This window comes from Myripristis murdjan, chromosome 8 (genome assembly GCF_902150065.1).
Source record: "Myripristis murdjan chromosome 8, fMyrMur1.1, whole genome shotgun sequence".
NCBI classification, from domain to species: Eukaryota; Metazoa; Chordata; class Actinopteri; order Holocentriformes; family Holocentridae; genus Myripristis; species Myripristis murdjan.
Window position 1 is genome coordinate 30,898,530 of NC_043987.1, and position 19,079 is coordinate 30,917,608.

At 43.1% G+C, this 19,079-nt stretch overlaps 1 protein-coding gene across 1 annotated transcript in view; it reads right to left on the reverse strand.

Annotated features, from left to right (window-relative positions):
• Positions 1-19,079, reverse strand: part of LOC115363212 (junction plakoglobin-like) — a 63,072-nt gene that overhangs the window by 42,958 nt on the left and 1,035 nt on the right. The window contains exons 2-4 of the mRNA XM_030057321.1: positions 17,997-18,230; positions 6,232-6,485; positions 4,604-4,842 (exon numbers count right to left, since the gene is read on the reverse strand). Coding sequence (XP_029913181.1) covers positions 4,604-4,842; positions 6,232-6,485; positions 17,997-18,230 — 727 coding nt within the window. The remainder of the gene's footprint in view (positions 1-4,603; positions 4,843-6,231; positions 6,486-17,996; positions 18,231-19,079) is intronic.

Sequence of the window (19,079 nt, forward strand, 5' to 3'; positions counted from 1 at the left end):
GCAACCTGCAGCTCTGCAGTGGCTCCCTGCAGCTTTGACAAAAAACAAAACAAAACAAAACAAAACAAAACAAAAAAAAAAAACACAGAAATAAATACTAGTCATTTCCCTGCAGGTGGCTAATCTGGAGTTTCTGACCCCAAACAAATAAATAAATAAAAAAGAAAAGTAACTGAAGAAAATAGCACAGATTCCTTTGCTCTCACTGCCAACCTGTCTGATGATATGTGGCTTCATAATTAAATACAAACCGCCCTATTTTTTGTGTTTACTCTTTGCAGCTATAGGTTTTATTTATTTCAAAGTGTGCTTCTTTTTATTTTAGTCCACAAATACAAGGAGAACTCAAACAGGCCTACACGGTTCTGTGAGTTTGATGTTTTTCTTTGTTAGAACAGATAAAAAAATAATGATAAAAAGTCAACAGTTTTCTCTACTGTCATTCTATAATTGCATAAATGAAACAAGCTATAGTTTTTGTTTATATGGTTTAACTATATACTATATGTAAAACTGTATAAGTTATGTTGTCAAATATATTTTATGGCTCCTGACAAATTGTATTCGGTGGAAGAGGGGAAATGGCTCTTTTGAAAGTAAAGCTTGCTGACCTTCTGCCTTTGACCTTTAACCTGCAGAGTTAGCCTCTGTGCTAACTGTGACTTCCTGTCAGCGTTCGGTCCTTCTGCTTAACAACATCAATTAGAGTCGACTATGAGCCGCAGAGCCGGGACGTTTCTGTGAAATCAGCCGGTCCAGGTTTGGGTTGCAGCGTCTCGGCTCTGCATGGCTCCCAGCTGCCTCTCCCTGATGTGACTGAGGCCTCGGGCTGCAGAGAGCATCCCCAGCATCCTAAACATCCTCAGCATCCTCAACATCCTCAGCACCTAAAACATCCTCAGCATCCTCAAAATCCTCAGCACCTCAACATCCTCAGCACCTAAAACATCCTCAACATCCTCAGCACCTCAACATGCTCCGCATCCTTAGCACTTCACCAACCTCAGCATCCTCATCATCCTCAGCATCCTCAGCATCCTCAACATCCTCAGCACCTCAACATCCTCAGCATCCTCAACATCCTCAGCATCCTCAATATCCTCAACACCTCAACATCCTCAGCATCCTCAACATCCTCAGCACCTCAACATCCTCAGCATCCTCATCACCTCAACATCCTCAGCACTTCACCATCCTCAGCATCCTCATCATCCTCAACATCCTCAGCATCCTCAGCACCTCAACATCCTCAGCATCCTCAGCATCCTCAACATCCTCAGCATCCTCAACATCCTCAGCACCTCAACATCCTCAGCATCCTCAACATCCTCAGCATCCTCAATATCCTCAACATCTTCAGCACCTCAACATCCTCAACATCCTCAGCATCCTCAACATCCTCAACATCCTCAGCATCCTCAACATCCTCAGCATCCTCAACATCCTCAGCACCTCAGCATTCTCAGCATCTTCAGCACCTCAACATCCTCAGCACCTAAAACATCCTCAGCATCCTCAAAATCCTCAGCACTTCACCATCCTCAGCATCCTCATCATCCTCAACATCCTCAGCATCCTCAGCACCTCAACATCCTCAGCATCCTCAGCATCCTCAACATCCTCAGCATCCTCAACATCCTCAGCATCCTCAACATCCTCAGCATCCTCAACATCCTCAGCATCCTCAATATCCTCAACATTTTCAGCACCTCAACATCCTCAACATCCTCAGCATCCTCAACATCCTCAGCATCCTCAACATCCTCAGCATCCTCAACATCCTCAGCACCTCAGCATTCTCAGCATCTTCAGCACCTCAACATCCTCAGCACCTAAAACATCCTCAGCATCCTCAAAATCCTCAGCACCTCAACATCCTCAGCACCTAAAACATCCTCAACATCCTCAGCACCTCAACATGCTCAGCATCCTTAGCACTTCACCAACCTCAGCATCCTCATCATCCTCAACATCCTCAGCACCTCAACATCCTCAGCATCCTCAGCACCTCAACATCCTCAACATCCTCAGCATCCTCATCACCTCAACATCCTCAGCATCCTCAGCACTTCACCATCCTCAGCATCCTCAACATGCTCCGCATCCTCAGCACCTCAACATCCTCAGCATCCTCAACATCCTCAGCATCCTCAGGACCTCAACATCCTCAGCACCTCAATATCCTCAACATCCTCAGCACCTCAACATGCTCAGCATCCTTAGCACTTCACCAACCTCAGCATCCTTAGCACTTCACCAACCTCAGCATCCTCAACATCCTCAGCATCCTCAGCACCTCAACATCCTCAGCATCCTCAACATCCTCAGCATCCTCAACATCCTCAGCATCCTCACCACCTCAACATCCTCAGCATCCTCAACATCCTCAGCATCCTCACCACCTCAACATCCTCAGCACCTCAATATCCTCAACATCCTCAGCACCTCAACATCCTCAACATCCTCAACATCCTCGGGACCTCAACATCCTCAGCACCTCAATATCCTCAACATCCTCAGCATCCTCAACATCCTCAGCACCTCAACATCCTCAACATCCTCAACATCCTCAGCACCTCAACATCCTCAGCACCTCAATATCCTCAATAATAATAATAATAATGATAAGCTTTATTCACATAGCACATTTAAAAACAGAGTTTACAAAGTGTTTTGACAGGCACGGCAAAATCAGAAAACCCTGAGAGCAAAATAACAACAGAAAGCTGTACAAGAAAATATGAAGATAAAATCCATTTTTAACAGGAAAACACAAGATGCAAAACAGAGTAGAGAAAAAAAAAACAGGATGTTGAAAGATAAAGACATCATAGAGATAAACAGGCAGTACAAACAAAACAAACAAAACACAGTAAAGCTAATATAAATTGATATCTACAACCACAAGAGTAAAATCAGTAATAAATACATAAATAAAATAAGAAGATGACATCGCATAAAAGCAAGTCAATAAAAATGGGTTTTGAGAAGTGATTTAAAAGAAGTTACTGATTCTGCCAGTTTTATCTCGTCAGGCAGGACGTCCCAAAGCCGAGGGGTCCTGACGGCAAAAGGACTTTGGAGAGCAGATCAGCTGCGCATTTTTGTCCAAACCCGACCCGAGCCCCAGATTTTGCTCGTCCTCCATCGACATTTACCACCTCAAATAGCCTCCATGTTGCCTTCAGTGTCCTCATGTAAACTCCAACTCCAGCATTGCAGCAGAAAGTTGCCCAGAACAGACAGTGGGTTCATCATTTTAATTCTTTAAACACTAGAGTTTCACTAAAGTAACTCCAACATGAACGAACTCAACCCAAACCCGGACATAATTTCTAAATTCTTGTCCAAACGCAGCCCGACCCGTTGGGGATGTGAGGCTGTGAACTGTCTGATATACCGTCAACATTTCTATTTCTCTTTAAACTTTATTTAAAAGTGATCAGCAAAATCTTCAAATCAATTCTAAACAGATCAGGGAGCCGGTGAGGAGACGTCAGGACTGGTGTGATGGGACTTGGTCTGTTAAAAACCAGTAAGACGCCGAGCAGCTGTGCTCTGAACCAGTCAGAGGCGAGACAGTGACTTTTGGTTTTCATGTATTTTATGTATTCTCCTTCATGTAGTGGCTTTCCTACAGTCCTGCAGGGCAACCAAATCCAGCAGCATCACAAATCCTGTCCACATACCTTCCTTTATACCGCTGCTGCTGCTGCTGATACTGCTGCAAATAAAAATAACGGTAAGAACTGTAGTCCTTTTTTCGTGGTAGCACATTTGTAAAGTGTAATCCTGTGTGTGTCTGCCCTGTGGCGTCTTCCCACTGAGCCATTTGCAGCCTGATCCTGTATATCTCTGCCTTTTCATCGTGCAGCGGCATCAGTTATTTCCTGCGTAACCTTGGGCCCGCCATCTGCTTTTCTAACTATCATTGTGCCACGCTCAATTGATTTCCTCGCTGCAGGTTTCACACAAACCAGGGGCGAACCGAACGCCGAGCTCTAATTTCAAGATATCTGACATTTGATCACTTTCAGTGGATGCTTTAACACCCTTTAACGGCTTATCTCTCATTTTGCATGTTTTAACAACACCCTCTTCTCCTTATTACCCGCATTTTAAGTCTCTTGTCATCCTGATACGAGCATCTACAGAAATGACCGAATGTGCTGTACATGTGCGGTTTAGCTTGCAGATTGTATTTGCTCTGAGCAGAGAGTTTGGGTGAGGGCGTCTGTGTTGAGCCTCCAAATCAGTTCAAGCCCTGATTATTCTGGCGGGATCGACTGAATGTGTCCGGCAGACGTTTGGATTTAAATTATTTGGGAATCGGTGGGGGCAGAAAGGTAAAGAGAGCAGATCCCCGGCCCGGTTTCAGGGGAAGATTGAGAGCACTGGGACCATTTTGAAATATTATTATTATTATTATCTGATGTGGACACAAGGAAAGACAAACAGCACTTTCTGAATTCAAATACGCCTTTCTTCACTCATTTTCTTGTCGTCTATGGGGTCTATTAATTTATATTCAAACTCTATACAGTATACTCTACTATTTTCCTAATGTAATGTAATCTGATCTAATCTAATCTGGAGTACACACCTCAGCATGCGGACCAGGGCCGGTATCCCTCCAGACTTGAAAATGGCCAGCAGTCCTTCCCTCTGGTGCGACAGGCTGTGCAGCACGCTGGCCGCACACCGGGCCGTCTCCATGTCAACCGCCGTCGTCATGGCGCGCACCACGGCGCCCACCATGGCCGGAGACTGCACCAGCACCCGGCGGCTGGCCTCCTTCCGGGTCAGCTGGTTCACTATCATGGCCGCCTTGTTCACCACCACCTGTAGGTCGGTAACAACGGTTTTGTGAGCATCGTGATGTGATGCCGTTTCCTGCAGTGTCAAGGCTCATTTACACTCCCTTTATGTACAATATGTGTGTTTAAACGATGTAACCGTCAACATGTGTTCTTTATGTCGGCATGGTTAAGCAATAAATCCACTAGTGGGCAGCACAGAGTCAAAAGTTTCAACCATGGCGACGGTGGACGAGGTCGTAATAATGGAGCTGCTGCAAAGAAGCAAAAATGGAGGCCTGTGAGGTCATTAAACACATCACCACTATTCTTTTCTGTAAGATTATCAGTTTTTAAAAATGTCTTTTTCGTGTCTCGCTCATAGATCGGTCTTTCTTGAACTATCGGCTACAACGCCCCGACGATTTCCACTGGTGCTGCTCAAAACGTGCAAAAATACGGACGAAATAAACGCAGAGTAAAGGCAGAAGGCTCCGTCTGTATCCGTATTTAATGCTGAGTATAAATGAGCCTTTAGTGTTCCAATAAATCCAGGATTACCACAACTGCAGGGATTGACTTTTTTTTTTTTTTTTAATTAATTTTTAAAATCTACATTCTCCCAGATTACCACAGGAATTTGCGGTATTTCTGTTGAACTCATTGACTACGTTTACCTGCACACCGTATTCCAATTAGGGTCAATATTCTGGTTAAGGTCATTTTCTGAATAAGGTGTTTATATGTGCTGCAGCAACTGGAATATTCCGTTTACATGTTACTTGGCATTTTCCCGTGTTTCGGCGTATTCCACGCTCTTATGTAATGCAACGCTCAGCCTGCGGGGGGCAGCAGTACGCTGTAAGCTGCCGCTATTTCTGCGTTTTCTCCCATCGATATCCTCCATGATATTGAAGTCTCTGATCAGCTGAAGGCAAACTGCAGTCTCCTGGCTCTTGCTGCTGTTCGCCATGTCGTTCTCCTCGCTTGCAGTAACCATAGCAACAAAAATGCCCCAGGATCCCTTGCGAATTGAGTACGCGCAGGCGTAACTGAATATTCCGGTTCGGGGCTTTTCCGATCAAGGTGTTTACATGGCACAGTATTCTGGTTGGAACAGGCCCATGCCAGGAGTCTGATTCAGAATTCTCTCCAACCGGAACATGACCTTAATCTGGTTCGGTGTGTTTACATGACTCGTGTGCACAGCCGGAATATTGAGGATATTCTGAATAATACAGGAATATGGTGTGTATGTAAACGTTTTCATTATCATGCAGCTCTCTAGTCAGGTTATGCAGCGCTGCAGCCATCAGGGGGCAGCGCTGTGCTGAAGACGCTGCACCACACACACACAATCTGTCAGCTGTGAGGCGTGGAGCGGCGTGCGGCGAGCAGAGTGCAGCGTGCGGCGTGCGGCGTGCGCCATGCGTACCGGGTCCTCGTCGGCCAGCAGCTTGGTGAGCTCCGGCACGGCCCGGGTGGCCAGCTCGGCGTCGTCCTGGTAGTTGATGAGGTGGACGATGGCCGTCTTCAGCAGCTGCGACGGCTCAGCCAATCGCTGCACGTTGCTCTGCTGCGAGGGATCCGATTGGATGGGCATGGCCGCCTCCCCCTCCACCAGCGTCTCCGGGAACATGGCGGCCCTGACGCGCTGAGCCCGGGTGAGGGAGTACTGAGCGTCCAGGTCTGTGGAGGAAGACACACACACACACACACACACACACAGGGTTAGAGAGTGTGTATGGGTGTGTGTGTGGGTGTGTTTGCTGCATAACATTGCTTGTGTGTGTGTACACCAACAAGTAGGAGAGGGTCAGGAATACAAAGTGAATGACAAATGAACACATGCTGTATATGTGTGTGTGTGTGTGTGAGTGTGTGATTTTAGAAATGCACACACAAAGCCACTGACTCTCAGAAACTAACAAATTTGCTTTGTTGTTGTTATTGTTTATGTCCAAATTTTATTTTTTTCCTCGCTGCTACCATTTTCTGCAACAAGCCGATCACTAAATCATTAAAGCTCCATCTGATCTTACATTGACTTTTTTATTTATTTGTTTGTTTGTTTATTTATTTGTTTATCCTAACAGTTAACAGTGTATAAAGTTTATTCGGGAGAGATAATTACTCTAAAGAAAACTGGTTAACGACTTGACCTGTTTTCTGGTCTCCAAGCTTTCGCTCTCAAACACTAAATGATGAAAAACTGCAAAAAGTGAGCCGCATTATTAAAACGGGACGGCTCGTCTCCTCTCTGCTCCAAAGTCTTTGGTGCAGCAGAAAGTCTAATTACAGTACGAGCGATACGAGCGACACGAGCTCAAACGGCACTCGAGAACACGGCGACATGTGACTCACTGAGGAGAGGGAGCGCGTAATTCATGTTTTCTGCGACCTTGTTCCTGAGGATCATCTATCACCGATTCATTCAGCCTACAAACTGATGAGGCCGTCATAAGCATCGTCTCCAAAGAAAAATATCCCCGAAAAAGCGAGTGTGATTTTTTTCTCCCGAATAAATGGGTTATTTCATTTCAAAACAAACAGACGGGGAACATTTTCTTCCCGCAAGAACGAAGCCAGAAACATTTTCTTCCCTCGCTTTACGGCTGCAAAGTGGAGCCTCTCATCAACAATATTTAAAATATAACTACTCCATAATCCGGTTAATGGGGAAGCTTAAGCGAGCGCTGCAGTTTTACTGGATGAAGAAGCGTGGCGGTCGCCGGTCGCCGCTCGTCGCGGCCGCTGAGGCGGGGAAGCGGTGTGATGCATGTCGGCGTTGGCAGGAGCCGGCGGAGGAGCTGGATGTTATTTCTTCCTTTTCGCCTCGGGTCCCATCATTAAAGATAATGTGCGACGTGCTTGAGGAGCCATAATTGCCTGAAAGATGACTTAATAATGTGAGAGTTGATGACAGACCTGGGAAACCAACTTCATTACCTTCGCCTGGAGGTTCGAAGGTCCCCTCGCCGCCTCCAAAAAGAAACCGGCGGTTTTAAAATGAGCATTTCTGTGTAGTAAAACCTGTTGAGTGCTATTGAACTGAGGAGAAAACCTCTAGGTCTCTAGGAATAAAAGCTTGATAATGACACATCTTTAGCCCCGTTCAGGTGGGACTGGTTCTACTGGTGCAGGCGAGGAAGTGTAAAAAATTACCAGAGTTTCCCCGCGATTTTAGTCCCGTCCAAATTCGCCTTCTCAGTAACTTTAACGAACTGCGAGCTCCCGTGTCAGGAAAACTTCCAGCGTCTTTTTCCTCTGGTGAAATGTTCGGTGAAAACACTCCCAGGTGATCCCACCCAAATCCAAATCCTCTGAAAATACTGTGGCACTTCCCCCTGGAAATAACTTTTCCTGGGTTTTATTTTTTGTTTGGGGTTGTTCGATAATGGAGGAGGAAGTTTTTTGAAGGCATAACTATTATCCAACTGCACGTAGAAAACAGAAAATCAGCTATGGGACTTTGGGCTGAATAGCGACATATCTGTATGAGCTTTAATTGTTTGAACTTTAAAGGTCTGGGTAAACTATCAGAAACTACGTAAGACAGAATATTTCTGGTGTGTCGATGGAGCTGTTAAAGCCACTAAACTCAGACTCCTTATGCAGAAACACCAGACGCATCAGAGAGGTCCTACCTTACAGTCAACGTCCTGAAAAAACACACCTTCCCTGGTTGGGATCAATAAAGTCTATCTATCTATCTATCTATCTATCTATCTATCTATCCATCTTTAGTGTGTATGTTTTTAAGATATTCCTTAAGATTCCTGAGCGGCGGCTTCAGGTTTTGAGAAAGAAGAAACTCCACAAACAAAAGACTGGAGGGAAGCAACAAAACATTTCTAAACTAAAAAGAGATTTCATGACAACACAAATTTTGCAAAAGTTTTAAGCGAGAATACAGATTTAAGTGCATTTAATGAGGACCATTTCGACTCAACAGACCAAATAAATAAATAAGCATGTAGTGAATCAGGCGAATGATGAGGACTGTGTAGATTCAACCTACAAATTTCATATTAATTCTTTTTGTCTGTTGATTGTTTGACGTGTACTCAGCTGTGTACTCCATAAAATACGATATTAAGTCTGATACTTATTTTAATGAGGCGTTTATTTCTTGCCAGTGTTCATATTCATGGTGTCTGCCACTTCCAATAAAGTTCAGTACAATCAGAAATCAATTTACAGTGGTCCCTCGTTTATCGCGGGAGTTACGTTCTAAAAATAACCCGCAATAGGCAAAATCCGCGAAGTAGTCAGCTTTATTTTTTACAATTATTTTAGATGTTTTAAGGCTGTAAAACCCCTCACTACACACTTTATACACTTTTCTCAGACAGGAGGAGATTGATTCACAATGGTCTTCAGTCCCTTAGCCAATCAGGACGCAGAACACAATGCGCTGTAAAAATAAAAAAAAAAAAAAAAAAAAAAGGGCCGCGAGAGGTAAACCGTGTTATAGCGAGGGACAACTGTACACTTACACTAAAACCCACTGCACAGCGAGCACAGTGAAAAACATTTGACTGGCAATGGACCTAAATGCCCTGTGGACGGCCTCCGGCTCAACCATGCGCCACCTAGTGTCACGGAGGGATATTGCACCTCATTACGACTCAAACACATGGCTCCTGCGGCGGCTTTAAAGAAAATTTGTCTGGAGGAGATGTTTTGTGGTTTTGTTGACTCGCTGCATCCGGTGTCGATTTCCATCTTTTTTAGTGATTCTTTGTCAGCTTCAGAGCTCGTACTGCAGGACGTTTCCCGTCTTAGAGGAGAAAAGGACCGGATGTCGTTGCATTACTCCTCATCATCGCGTCGCTCACCTGTCTTGATGTGATCTATAAGAGTTCATGACGCTGAAATCTGCACCAATCAGGCGTTGGCGCTGGGGCAGGACGGTCCAGCGAGACGTCGCTTGGAACAGAGACAATGAGAACGACACCTGAGCCAGAGAGAAAACAACCCCATTCAAACTAATGGGTGCTATTGATAGTCCAGCTACTGATACTTTCACTGATACTTCACTTTAGTCTGCATGGGTAAGAGTGAAAGGTGTGTGATCTGAAACGTAGCGAGAGTGAAAGTTATTTATTTTGTGTAGAGTGAAATTGGTCAGGTGACCAACACACATTTAAAAGACACCTGGAAACGATCAGGTCAGACCTGAGGTGACCCTGGAGACGCTGAAGCCAAATGCCTTGTTCCCTCTGATGAAGTAAAAGTCTGCGTCAGTGTGCGGAGGATCTGTTCCTGCTGCCTTCCAGCACCTGACTACCTGTGGCTGTGCAAGGAGATCGCACTGGCTGCAGTTTTATTTATTTAGTCTCTAGAGAAGAGATGTCTCTGATGTTCTGTTTTCTCTCTTGTGAGGACGAGAGCACAGAGTTCAAACTGTTGGTGGAAAAATAAGAAATTTTAACAAACAAAGTGTCGGCAGAGGACTGGCTACTCCCCGGGGATGGAAACACAGTATCAATTAGTCTTCTCCAGATAATTAATGTGCCACCTTTGTCTCTGTGTGAGTGTGTGTGAATGGTTGATGTGTGTTTGTCCGAGTGCGTGCTGTCTATTTTAGATCCAGGTCGTCGTGGTGTAGGTGGCTGTGTGGCCCGGGTCCCTGGCTGCTCTGGTGCATCCAGCTTGCCTTGGCGTCATCATCCCTCATCCACCACCTATCTATTCCCATACATTTATTGTTTGTTATCTGTGTTTACAACATCTATTGCACGTCTGTCCGTCCTGGGGAGGGATCCCTCCTCTGTTGCTCCCCTGAGGTTTCTTCCTATTTTTCTCCCTGTTAAAGGGGTTTTTTTAGGGAGTTGTTCCTCATCCGATGTGAGGGTCTAAGGACAGAGGATGTTGTATTTTTTTGTATTTTTCTGTAAAGCCCTTTGAGACAAATTTGTATTTGTGATTCTGGGCTATACAAATAAATAAAATTGAAAATTGAATTTGTCACCTTCTGAGAATAAATCTGTTTTCCAGAATGGACGGACAACAGCGGAGTCAAGCACCAAACTGCATGAAAAAAGATTCTTAAAAATGCTCAAATAAAGAAACAAGAAAGCGACCCGTTGTATTTACAGTAACACGAGGAAAGGTAATGAGCTCTTTCTTCTGGCAGGAAACGTTTTGACGTTTTCTCACGCGAGCGCCACGCTGTGACTAAACGAGAAAATATCTCACTCTCCGAGAACAAAGGCGATGCACCACAGTTTCTTTTCTGCATTTCTCCACACGTGTTGGGGGGATTAATCCGTGAAAATCAGGCTTCATTGTGCCTCTCCCTCCTCTTTGTTGGATCACAAACACCTGTGTGCGAGCCAGCATGGCAGCTCTCCGCCGGCCCTCGAGGACGGCGCTGAGCTCGCCGCCGCCTCGGCCCATACAGACGAGGAGATTTGCTTCGCTTCCGAGACACTTCCTAATCACCGTCTCTCCCCGAGGAAAGGCTTATTCCGAGACATCAGCTTCAGGAGCGCTGATCCAGCCCGCCCGGCCCCCGGTGCCACATCACTCACATGTAGTCACACTAACAAATCAATGTAACTGTAACACATTAGAGTTACTGAGGGAAAAAAAAAATCTAATTAAATTACAGTTAGTAATCAAAATGTTATATTCAAATGTATTATTTTTGGCTTATATGTATAATAAAACATTAATTCTGCTTTTTTTTCTTTTTTAATCTCTGTGAAGGAAAGTCCTTGAATGCGACACCATGGAGGGCAGGAGCGTCTCTGCGTCTGGACCAGCGCCACCATCTGGCAGAACGCTGTATGAGCCTTGATTCTGATTGGTTCCCTCGTTTGAAGTGCACCGCCTCTCGTCTGCCAATCAAATCAAAGTGCCTCACTCTGAGCAGCCGGTCGGCATGCTGGGCCTGACACCAGCCGACCACGTCCGGGCGGGTCGGACAAGAACGCCCTTCTTTTCTTATCTTTTTTTTTTATATACTTTATTTTTCTTTTTCTTTTTTCTTTTTTTTCATTTATTTATGTATTTATTTATTTATTTATTTTAAATAAGCTTCAGTTCTAGAAAGTCAACAGTATTTTCCCTCTGAATTTTTAAACACTTTTTATTTATAACTGTAATATTTTTCCATTCTCATTTTATATCTATTTTTAAACTGCTGCAGTTTACACTTTGGTTGCTGAAGGTGTTTTTATTTTTCTTGCTTTCATGGTGAATGTCAATGCAACGTAATTTCATTCTGCACTGTATCCTTGTTGGAATGGTGTCTGAATGACAATGAAAGTGATCTTGAATCTTGAATCCTGAATTCAGGAAGGAGCTCAAACATCCGTGAACAGTGTACAGCCTGTTTACCAGCTTGTTTACAAAAACCAAAAAAAAAAAAAAAAAAAGGTAATTAAATGTAATAAGTTACATTACTTTGATGTAGTCATTTAAATAGTTACATTACATGTTACATTTTTAACAGCATCTATTGCATTTCAGAAATAGCCTAGCCTGTTGAGTCTGAAAATAAACACTTTCTGTTTTGAAGAGTGTGATCAGATGTTCCTGCAGCCCCTGAATCAGTCGGTCACTGCAAACCGTCCAAACGACTAACTCAGATTTTGCTCGCAGGCCATGAGATTACCGACAGAGGATTTTACCGGGAAAAGAATACAGTAAATTACTAAATTCCTCCGGCGAGGTGGTGTTCACACAGTAAGCACAGTACTGACAGTGGCAGGAAACTTAATGAGTTTTGGAAAAGAAAAATAAATAAGCATTTTTTTTTTTTTTAAAGGCCTTGAGGTGATGGAGTTGTCTGACACCTTCCCTTTGGCAGAGTACATAGCTGGAGGGAAATGGATAATAACCCTGAGGCGCCGCATTGCTCTCTACTGATGGCCACATAACCATTTCTCCGTCTGCAGCGTTCAGATTTCTGTTTGGCCTCAACAGGAACGCAACATAAACGGAGAACGTGACGCCCTCTCGTCATATTTCCAGATCACGGCGCTCAAAAACCGGATTTAAGATGTGTAGTTCCTCAAACAGTGGATATACATGGAAAATATGATTTAAAAAAATATATATATATATATTTGCCAATTGGATGGGATAATCAACTTGTTTCCAGAAATTTTCTTAAATCAAGTGTCATTTTCTTGATCCTAGCTTTCAAACAGAGAAAAAACAAACCAGTGAATCAGCATTGGAGTGGAGTGGAGCGGGATTATTAGTTAAAAATAACTATAAAATAAAAAATAATAAATACATTTTGACATTGAAGATGAGACTGTTAAGATGGGGATTTTTTTTTTGTTGAGTTATCAGGATGCTTATTTTTGGTGAGGATATTTTCCTCTTATCAACAAGTGGCATCAAGGACAGGCGCCCAGTCAAGTGGATTTCTATTTTCCAGCCCCTCGCAGTCACTTTGACGCTCACTGATGTTGACAGTTTCATCGGCGGCGTGACAGATGGCTCCATTCATCTCCAGTCACATGAGACGCTCTCTCCTGCTCCCCAAGATGCATCGATTATTTTGTTACTAGAAAGTGTGACTCATCGGACACCGAGCCGGCTGGCTGAGTCTGCAGCAGCTCCCTCGGCTTACGGGGGGGAAGCGAACGCCTCGAGACGTCGGGGTAATGAAGCCCTGGGCAGAGAGGAGGGTCTAATCTTGCAACGTGTTTTCCATCGCACCAGTGACCAGTTATTACACCGGCAATGAGGCAAATGCATCCTTTGCTTAGAGGTAGAAAAATGCATAAAATATAAAGTAGGAAATTAAAAATGTAAAACTGTGAGCGTTCGGCTGTGCAAGGCTGGACTGGCCCTGTTAAAGGCCCTGTGGAGGAGGAGGAGGAGAAGGGGGAGAAGAAGAAGAAGAAGAAAGAAGAAGATGGTGAAGAAGAAAAGTATGAGGGGAAAAAATGACAAAGAAAAACAAAAAAATGAAGAAAAAGGAGTGGATTAATGTGGAATGATGATGAAGACACAGGAAATATGAAGATGAAGAAGAACAAGATGAAGCCAAAGAAGGAGATGATGATGATGATGATGATGATGATGATGAAAGAGAAGAGGGAGACAAAGACAAAGAGGAAAAACAAGAGGAGCAGGATGATGAAGGAAAATACAAAGTAGGGGAAGACGCTGCTGAAGAAGAAGGTGAAGAAAAAATGAAGTAAACGATGAAGAAGAAGAAGAAGAAGAGGAAGAAAAATAATGTGATGATGATGGTGACAAAAAATACAATGAAGAATAAGCCAAAGAAAACAGAGACGAATCTTGCAAAACAGTAGAAGATGAAGAAGATTACAGCCAAGAAGAAGACGAAGAAGACAAAATGAAGAAAAAGGAGAAGATGATTATGAAGACGAGGAAACAACGGTGGAGACAAAGAAGAACAAGAAGAAGACAAAGAAGGAGACACCAAAGAGCAGAGATGAGCCTTGATAACCATCTGAAGAAGATGATGATGAAGAAGAGGAAGACAAAGAACAAGAGGATGTAGAGGATGAAGGAAAAGACAAAGATGGAGGAGATGATGTGAGGATAAAGAGGAAGAAAAAGACAAAGAACAAGATGAAGACAAAGCCAAAGAAAAACTGATAAATTTTGCAACACATTAAAAAAAAACATTAGAGGATGAAGATGAAGAAGGTTATGGCCAAGAACAAGAAGAAGAAGAAGAAGAAGACACCGATGAAAAAAAAGGAGAAGATGATGATGAAGATGAGGAAAAGATGATGGAGAAGATGAAGAACAAGAAGAAGACAAAGTAGGAGAAGATAATGAGGAAGAAAAAGATGAGGAGGAAGAGGACAAAGTATAAAATGAAAAATAAGACAAAGAAAACAGAGATGAATTTTGCAAAACATTAAAAAGAAAACATTAAAAGATGGAGATGAAGAACATTATGGCCAAGAAGAAGAAGAAGACAAAATGAAGAAAAAGGAGAACATGATGATGAAGAAGACAAAGACAGAGGAAGAACAAGATGATGTAGAGGATGAAGGAAAAGACAAAGATGAAGGAGATGATGTGAGAATACAGAAGAAGAAAAAGACAAAGAAAAACTGATAAATTTTGCAACACATTAAAAAAACATTAGAGGATGAAGATGAAGACGATTATGGCCAAGAAGAAGAAGAAGACACCGATGAAGAAAAAGGAGAGGATAATGATGAAGATGAGGGAAAGATGACGAAGAAGATGAACAACAAGAAGAAGACAAAGTAGGAAAAGAGGAAGAAAAAGATGATGAGGAGGAAGAGGACAAAGCATAAAATGAAAAATAAGACAAAGAAAACAGAGACAAATTTTGCAAAACATTAAAAAGAAAACATTAAAAGACGGAGATGAAGAACATTATGGCCAAGAAGAAGAAGAAGAAGAAGAAGAAGAAGAAGAAGAAGACAAACTGAAGAGGAAAAAGGAGAAGATGATGATAAAGATGAGGAAACAATGACGGAGAAGATGAAGAACAAGATGAAGACAAAGAAAGAGACGCCAAACAGCAGAGACGAACTGAAGAGCAAAACATCTGAAGAAGAAGATGATGAAGAAGACGAAGACAGAGGAAGAACAAGGACAAGAACAAGAAGGATGAAGAAAAAGACAAAGATGGAGGAGATGATGTGACAATAAAGAGGAAGAAAAAGACAAAGACAACAGATGAAATTTATAAAACATGAAAAAACATTAGAGGATGAAGATGAAGACGGGGCAATCTGTGGTGCAGCCAGCAGCAAAAAACAACAGCAGACACAACAATGACATGAGACAACAGTTAAAAACAATGAGACATAAAAAAAGTACAATAGAGAGTAACAATAAATAGTAAAAACAGAAAGAAGTGACCACAGTGTGTGTGATCCACCTTAATTACTATGAAGCATTTGTCATTTAAAAGGCCAACGGCTGCAGGAACCCACAAGAATTATGATTATTAAGAATTATGATTATGGCAGAGAAGAAGAAGAGGAAGAAGAAGGAAGCAGAAAGAGATGAGAGAAGGTTCTTGCGTTGGTCGTTTGGAGGAGCAATTGGCGGGAACACGATCACTCCCTCCTCTTCATCTTCATCTTCATCTTCATCTTCATCTTCATCTCTCCAGGCCTGTTGACTCGGCAGGTCAGCGAGGCCTTCCACCGGGCCGACCAGCTGCTCCTGCGCCTCCTCGCCGCGGCGTCTCAGATCAGTTTCCTCGCCGTGTTTCATCTCGGCGGGGAGCCTCGTCCCGAGTCGTCAGGGGGAAATTACTGACGCGTGGCAACAGATTTAAAGGAATCGATCAGCAGGTTTCATTTGATTCGATTTGATTTTGTCAAGCGCAAAATGGATGAACTCTAGCTGAAAGCTGTAGAGATGACTCAGAGTGTGTGTGTGTGTGTGTGTGTGTGTGTGTGTCAGAGAGAGAGAGAGAGAGATACACCTGTGGAAGACAGATGGATTATGGATTCACGAGGGCCAAAACTATCAAAATAAAAACAGACCTTTATCACTGCAAATGCATAATGTGATGTGAGTCGGTGTGTGCTGAGAATTATAAATGTGCACTGGAGTTTATAAATGTGTGTCCATTTTTGCAAAAGTGGACCCGGATTTACAAATATGTGCTGACGGTTTAAAGTATGCGTTTGGATTTGTAAATGTTTAGTCACTGGGAGTGGGGCTTAAAATAATATTGCAGTATTTCATGGTAATTTTCTGTAACGAAATTCAAGACGATACAAAAAAAAAAAAAAAAAAAAAAACAATAACTGCAGTGTTTCCCACAGAATCACAATCTTAATTCTTGGTAATTCTCCACCTTAGTTTAGTGTTTTTACTCAGTTTTACTCGCTTGCCTTGCTCATGCTGCTATATCGTATGTAAGTATTATCATGCTGTAACATTAACTTAAAAGCTAACAGACTATTTTTTTGTTGTTGTTTTGTTTCATTTTGGAGATGGAAGGGTGAGAGAGAGAAATGTAATATCAGTGTGTGTGCGTGTGTGTGTGTGTGTGTGTGTGTGTGTGTGTTAGAGAGGGACAATGTGTGTTTGTGAGCGAGCTAACAATACAAAGAAAGCCTCTGGGCAAGGCAAAAATAAGTTAAAGAGAGGGTCAACATGAGGCAATGCGTCTGTGTGTGTGTGTGTGTGTGTGTGTGTGTGTGTGTGTGTGTGTATTGGCAGTGGCAGTGCATCACTGAGTCACAGGTCAAGACTGAGTCAGTGGTGTTTTATTTTTCTGAAGAGACAGAGAAGACAAAGGTTCATCATTTGTCTTCAGACCGACATGATTTTATTTCTGTCTCATCAATAAATAAATAAAAAAATGAATAAATAAATAAAAGTCTGTGTCACATCAGTGAGAAAATCTAGACTTCGGTTTTGGCTCAGTCTATTATTCAGTTGTCTGCATGATGCCAGTATACACACTCAGCGTCACTTCCTCAGCTCCTCCTGTCCAGTCTGATGCAGCTCTGCCATAAATTCCACCTTTTAACAAAGTTTATAATGTTCAGTTTGTGTTGACGTTGTGCAGAATGTGTCACTTTAATTCTATGTTTGTTATTGAGGTTGTAGTTTGCAGAGGTCTGCTACTGGACTACATTATACTGAGAGGTGTTTCTGATTTTTTGTCCTCCCCATATACATACAATGAGGGGAGACAGAATAGTGGAAACAGCTGTCAGTAAAGTGCAGCACTAACTATGAGCTCAATGCCAAACATAGAAGTGAATGAACACCTCTGTTACCGTGACAACAAGACAAGCTGAGCATTACAGGCAGCAGGAGAGGAAACTTTAGGGCACAACAGTTGGATTGGACTGGATTAGTTTGGATTAGATTGTGCAGCTGGAGCCGATAAAGTGGACAGAGTGTATAGCTTCTTAGTGTCACTTTAGTGTAGAGGAATTGCTATTATTCTCTATATATACACTAAATAATGCACACTTTTAAATAACCTCTTACACACCGGCAGGTTCATGACTACAAAGTGCACGATGCAAGAGCCGATCTTTGCTCAAGCCCACGGAGGTTTATTTTAATTTCTAGTGGAGATCCAAAGATCCCAAACATGAGCTGCTGAGTTCCAGACATGCAGATCTTTTCTATTTGATGTGGTTCTGCAGCAGTAAGGCATCTCTGCTTTGAATATTTCCCTCAGTATGTGCCAACCAGCAGATGATGATTCTTATTGTTTGTCTGTTTGTTTGTCACCTGTGGGGCTGTCCAGTCCTCCGGCGGCCGTGTCCCCTCCCCCCCCGGCGGTCGCTGTCCCGGCAGCGTTCGCAGTACTGGCTGCTGTACTGGCCGTGTACTTTTTACTGCCGCTGTACTCGGTGTTGCTCTCGTCATCCCGCACCGTCGTGGCTCCTGATTGGATGCCGGAGTCGGAGGCGTAGTAGGTCTGCTGCCACTCCGCCACCTTCACCACACTGTCCGCCTCACTCACTGGGAGGAAGATGACAGACCATAATAAACACAGTGTTCATACTGGTAATGCAAGCATACTTCCACTATGACCACTGCTATTACTATACTAATAGGCTACTGCTGTTACTGCTACAGGAATTAATATTACCACCACTAATAATAATAATAAAAAAATTATCTGTAAGCAGCAAAAAGCAGCAGCTGTTGTCCACATCCCACTGAACTCTGCATGGTGCATCCTGACTGACTCGCTGTGCCAAATATCAGGTGAATCAGACTAAATGGAAATGGGTTATTGATATTTAAATGACCATTTAAGTGATTTCACCTGCTTTATGGAGACTTTTGTATCACGAATTATATAAATAAATACCAAGCCACTAGGCCCAGCCATTTTACTGCTTTTCACGTCTTTTTCCTCTTTCCTCTTGTGCCTTTTCCACCAAGGAAAAAAAAAAGTTCTGGTTCTAGAACCGGTTCAAGATTCAAAACTCGGTTCAGGATTCTTGGAATCCGGTGCAGACGAAGGAACCTGCTGACATTTGCTGCAGTTTTTGGAGAGGAGCCACTGCATCATCAGCGCATCATCAGCAGTGGGCGTGCACAACAGAAGTAAACACTCTCATTAGCAAATACCTACATAATCTGAGCCTGACAGGGTTCAGATTGAGAATAATAAACTCCCTATGTTTGTATTTACATGCAAGTGTTGGCGAAAAGATTTTAACCACTATTTATTAACCGGACCGAGACGTTTTCTTGGTAGTTGTCTCCATCTGTCCTGGTGTGTAGAGTTTACACGCCCACCGGCTTCACACTTGACAACGAACCTTATTCTGTTCAGAAAACAATCTGTATTTGAAATGA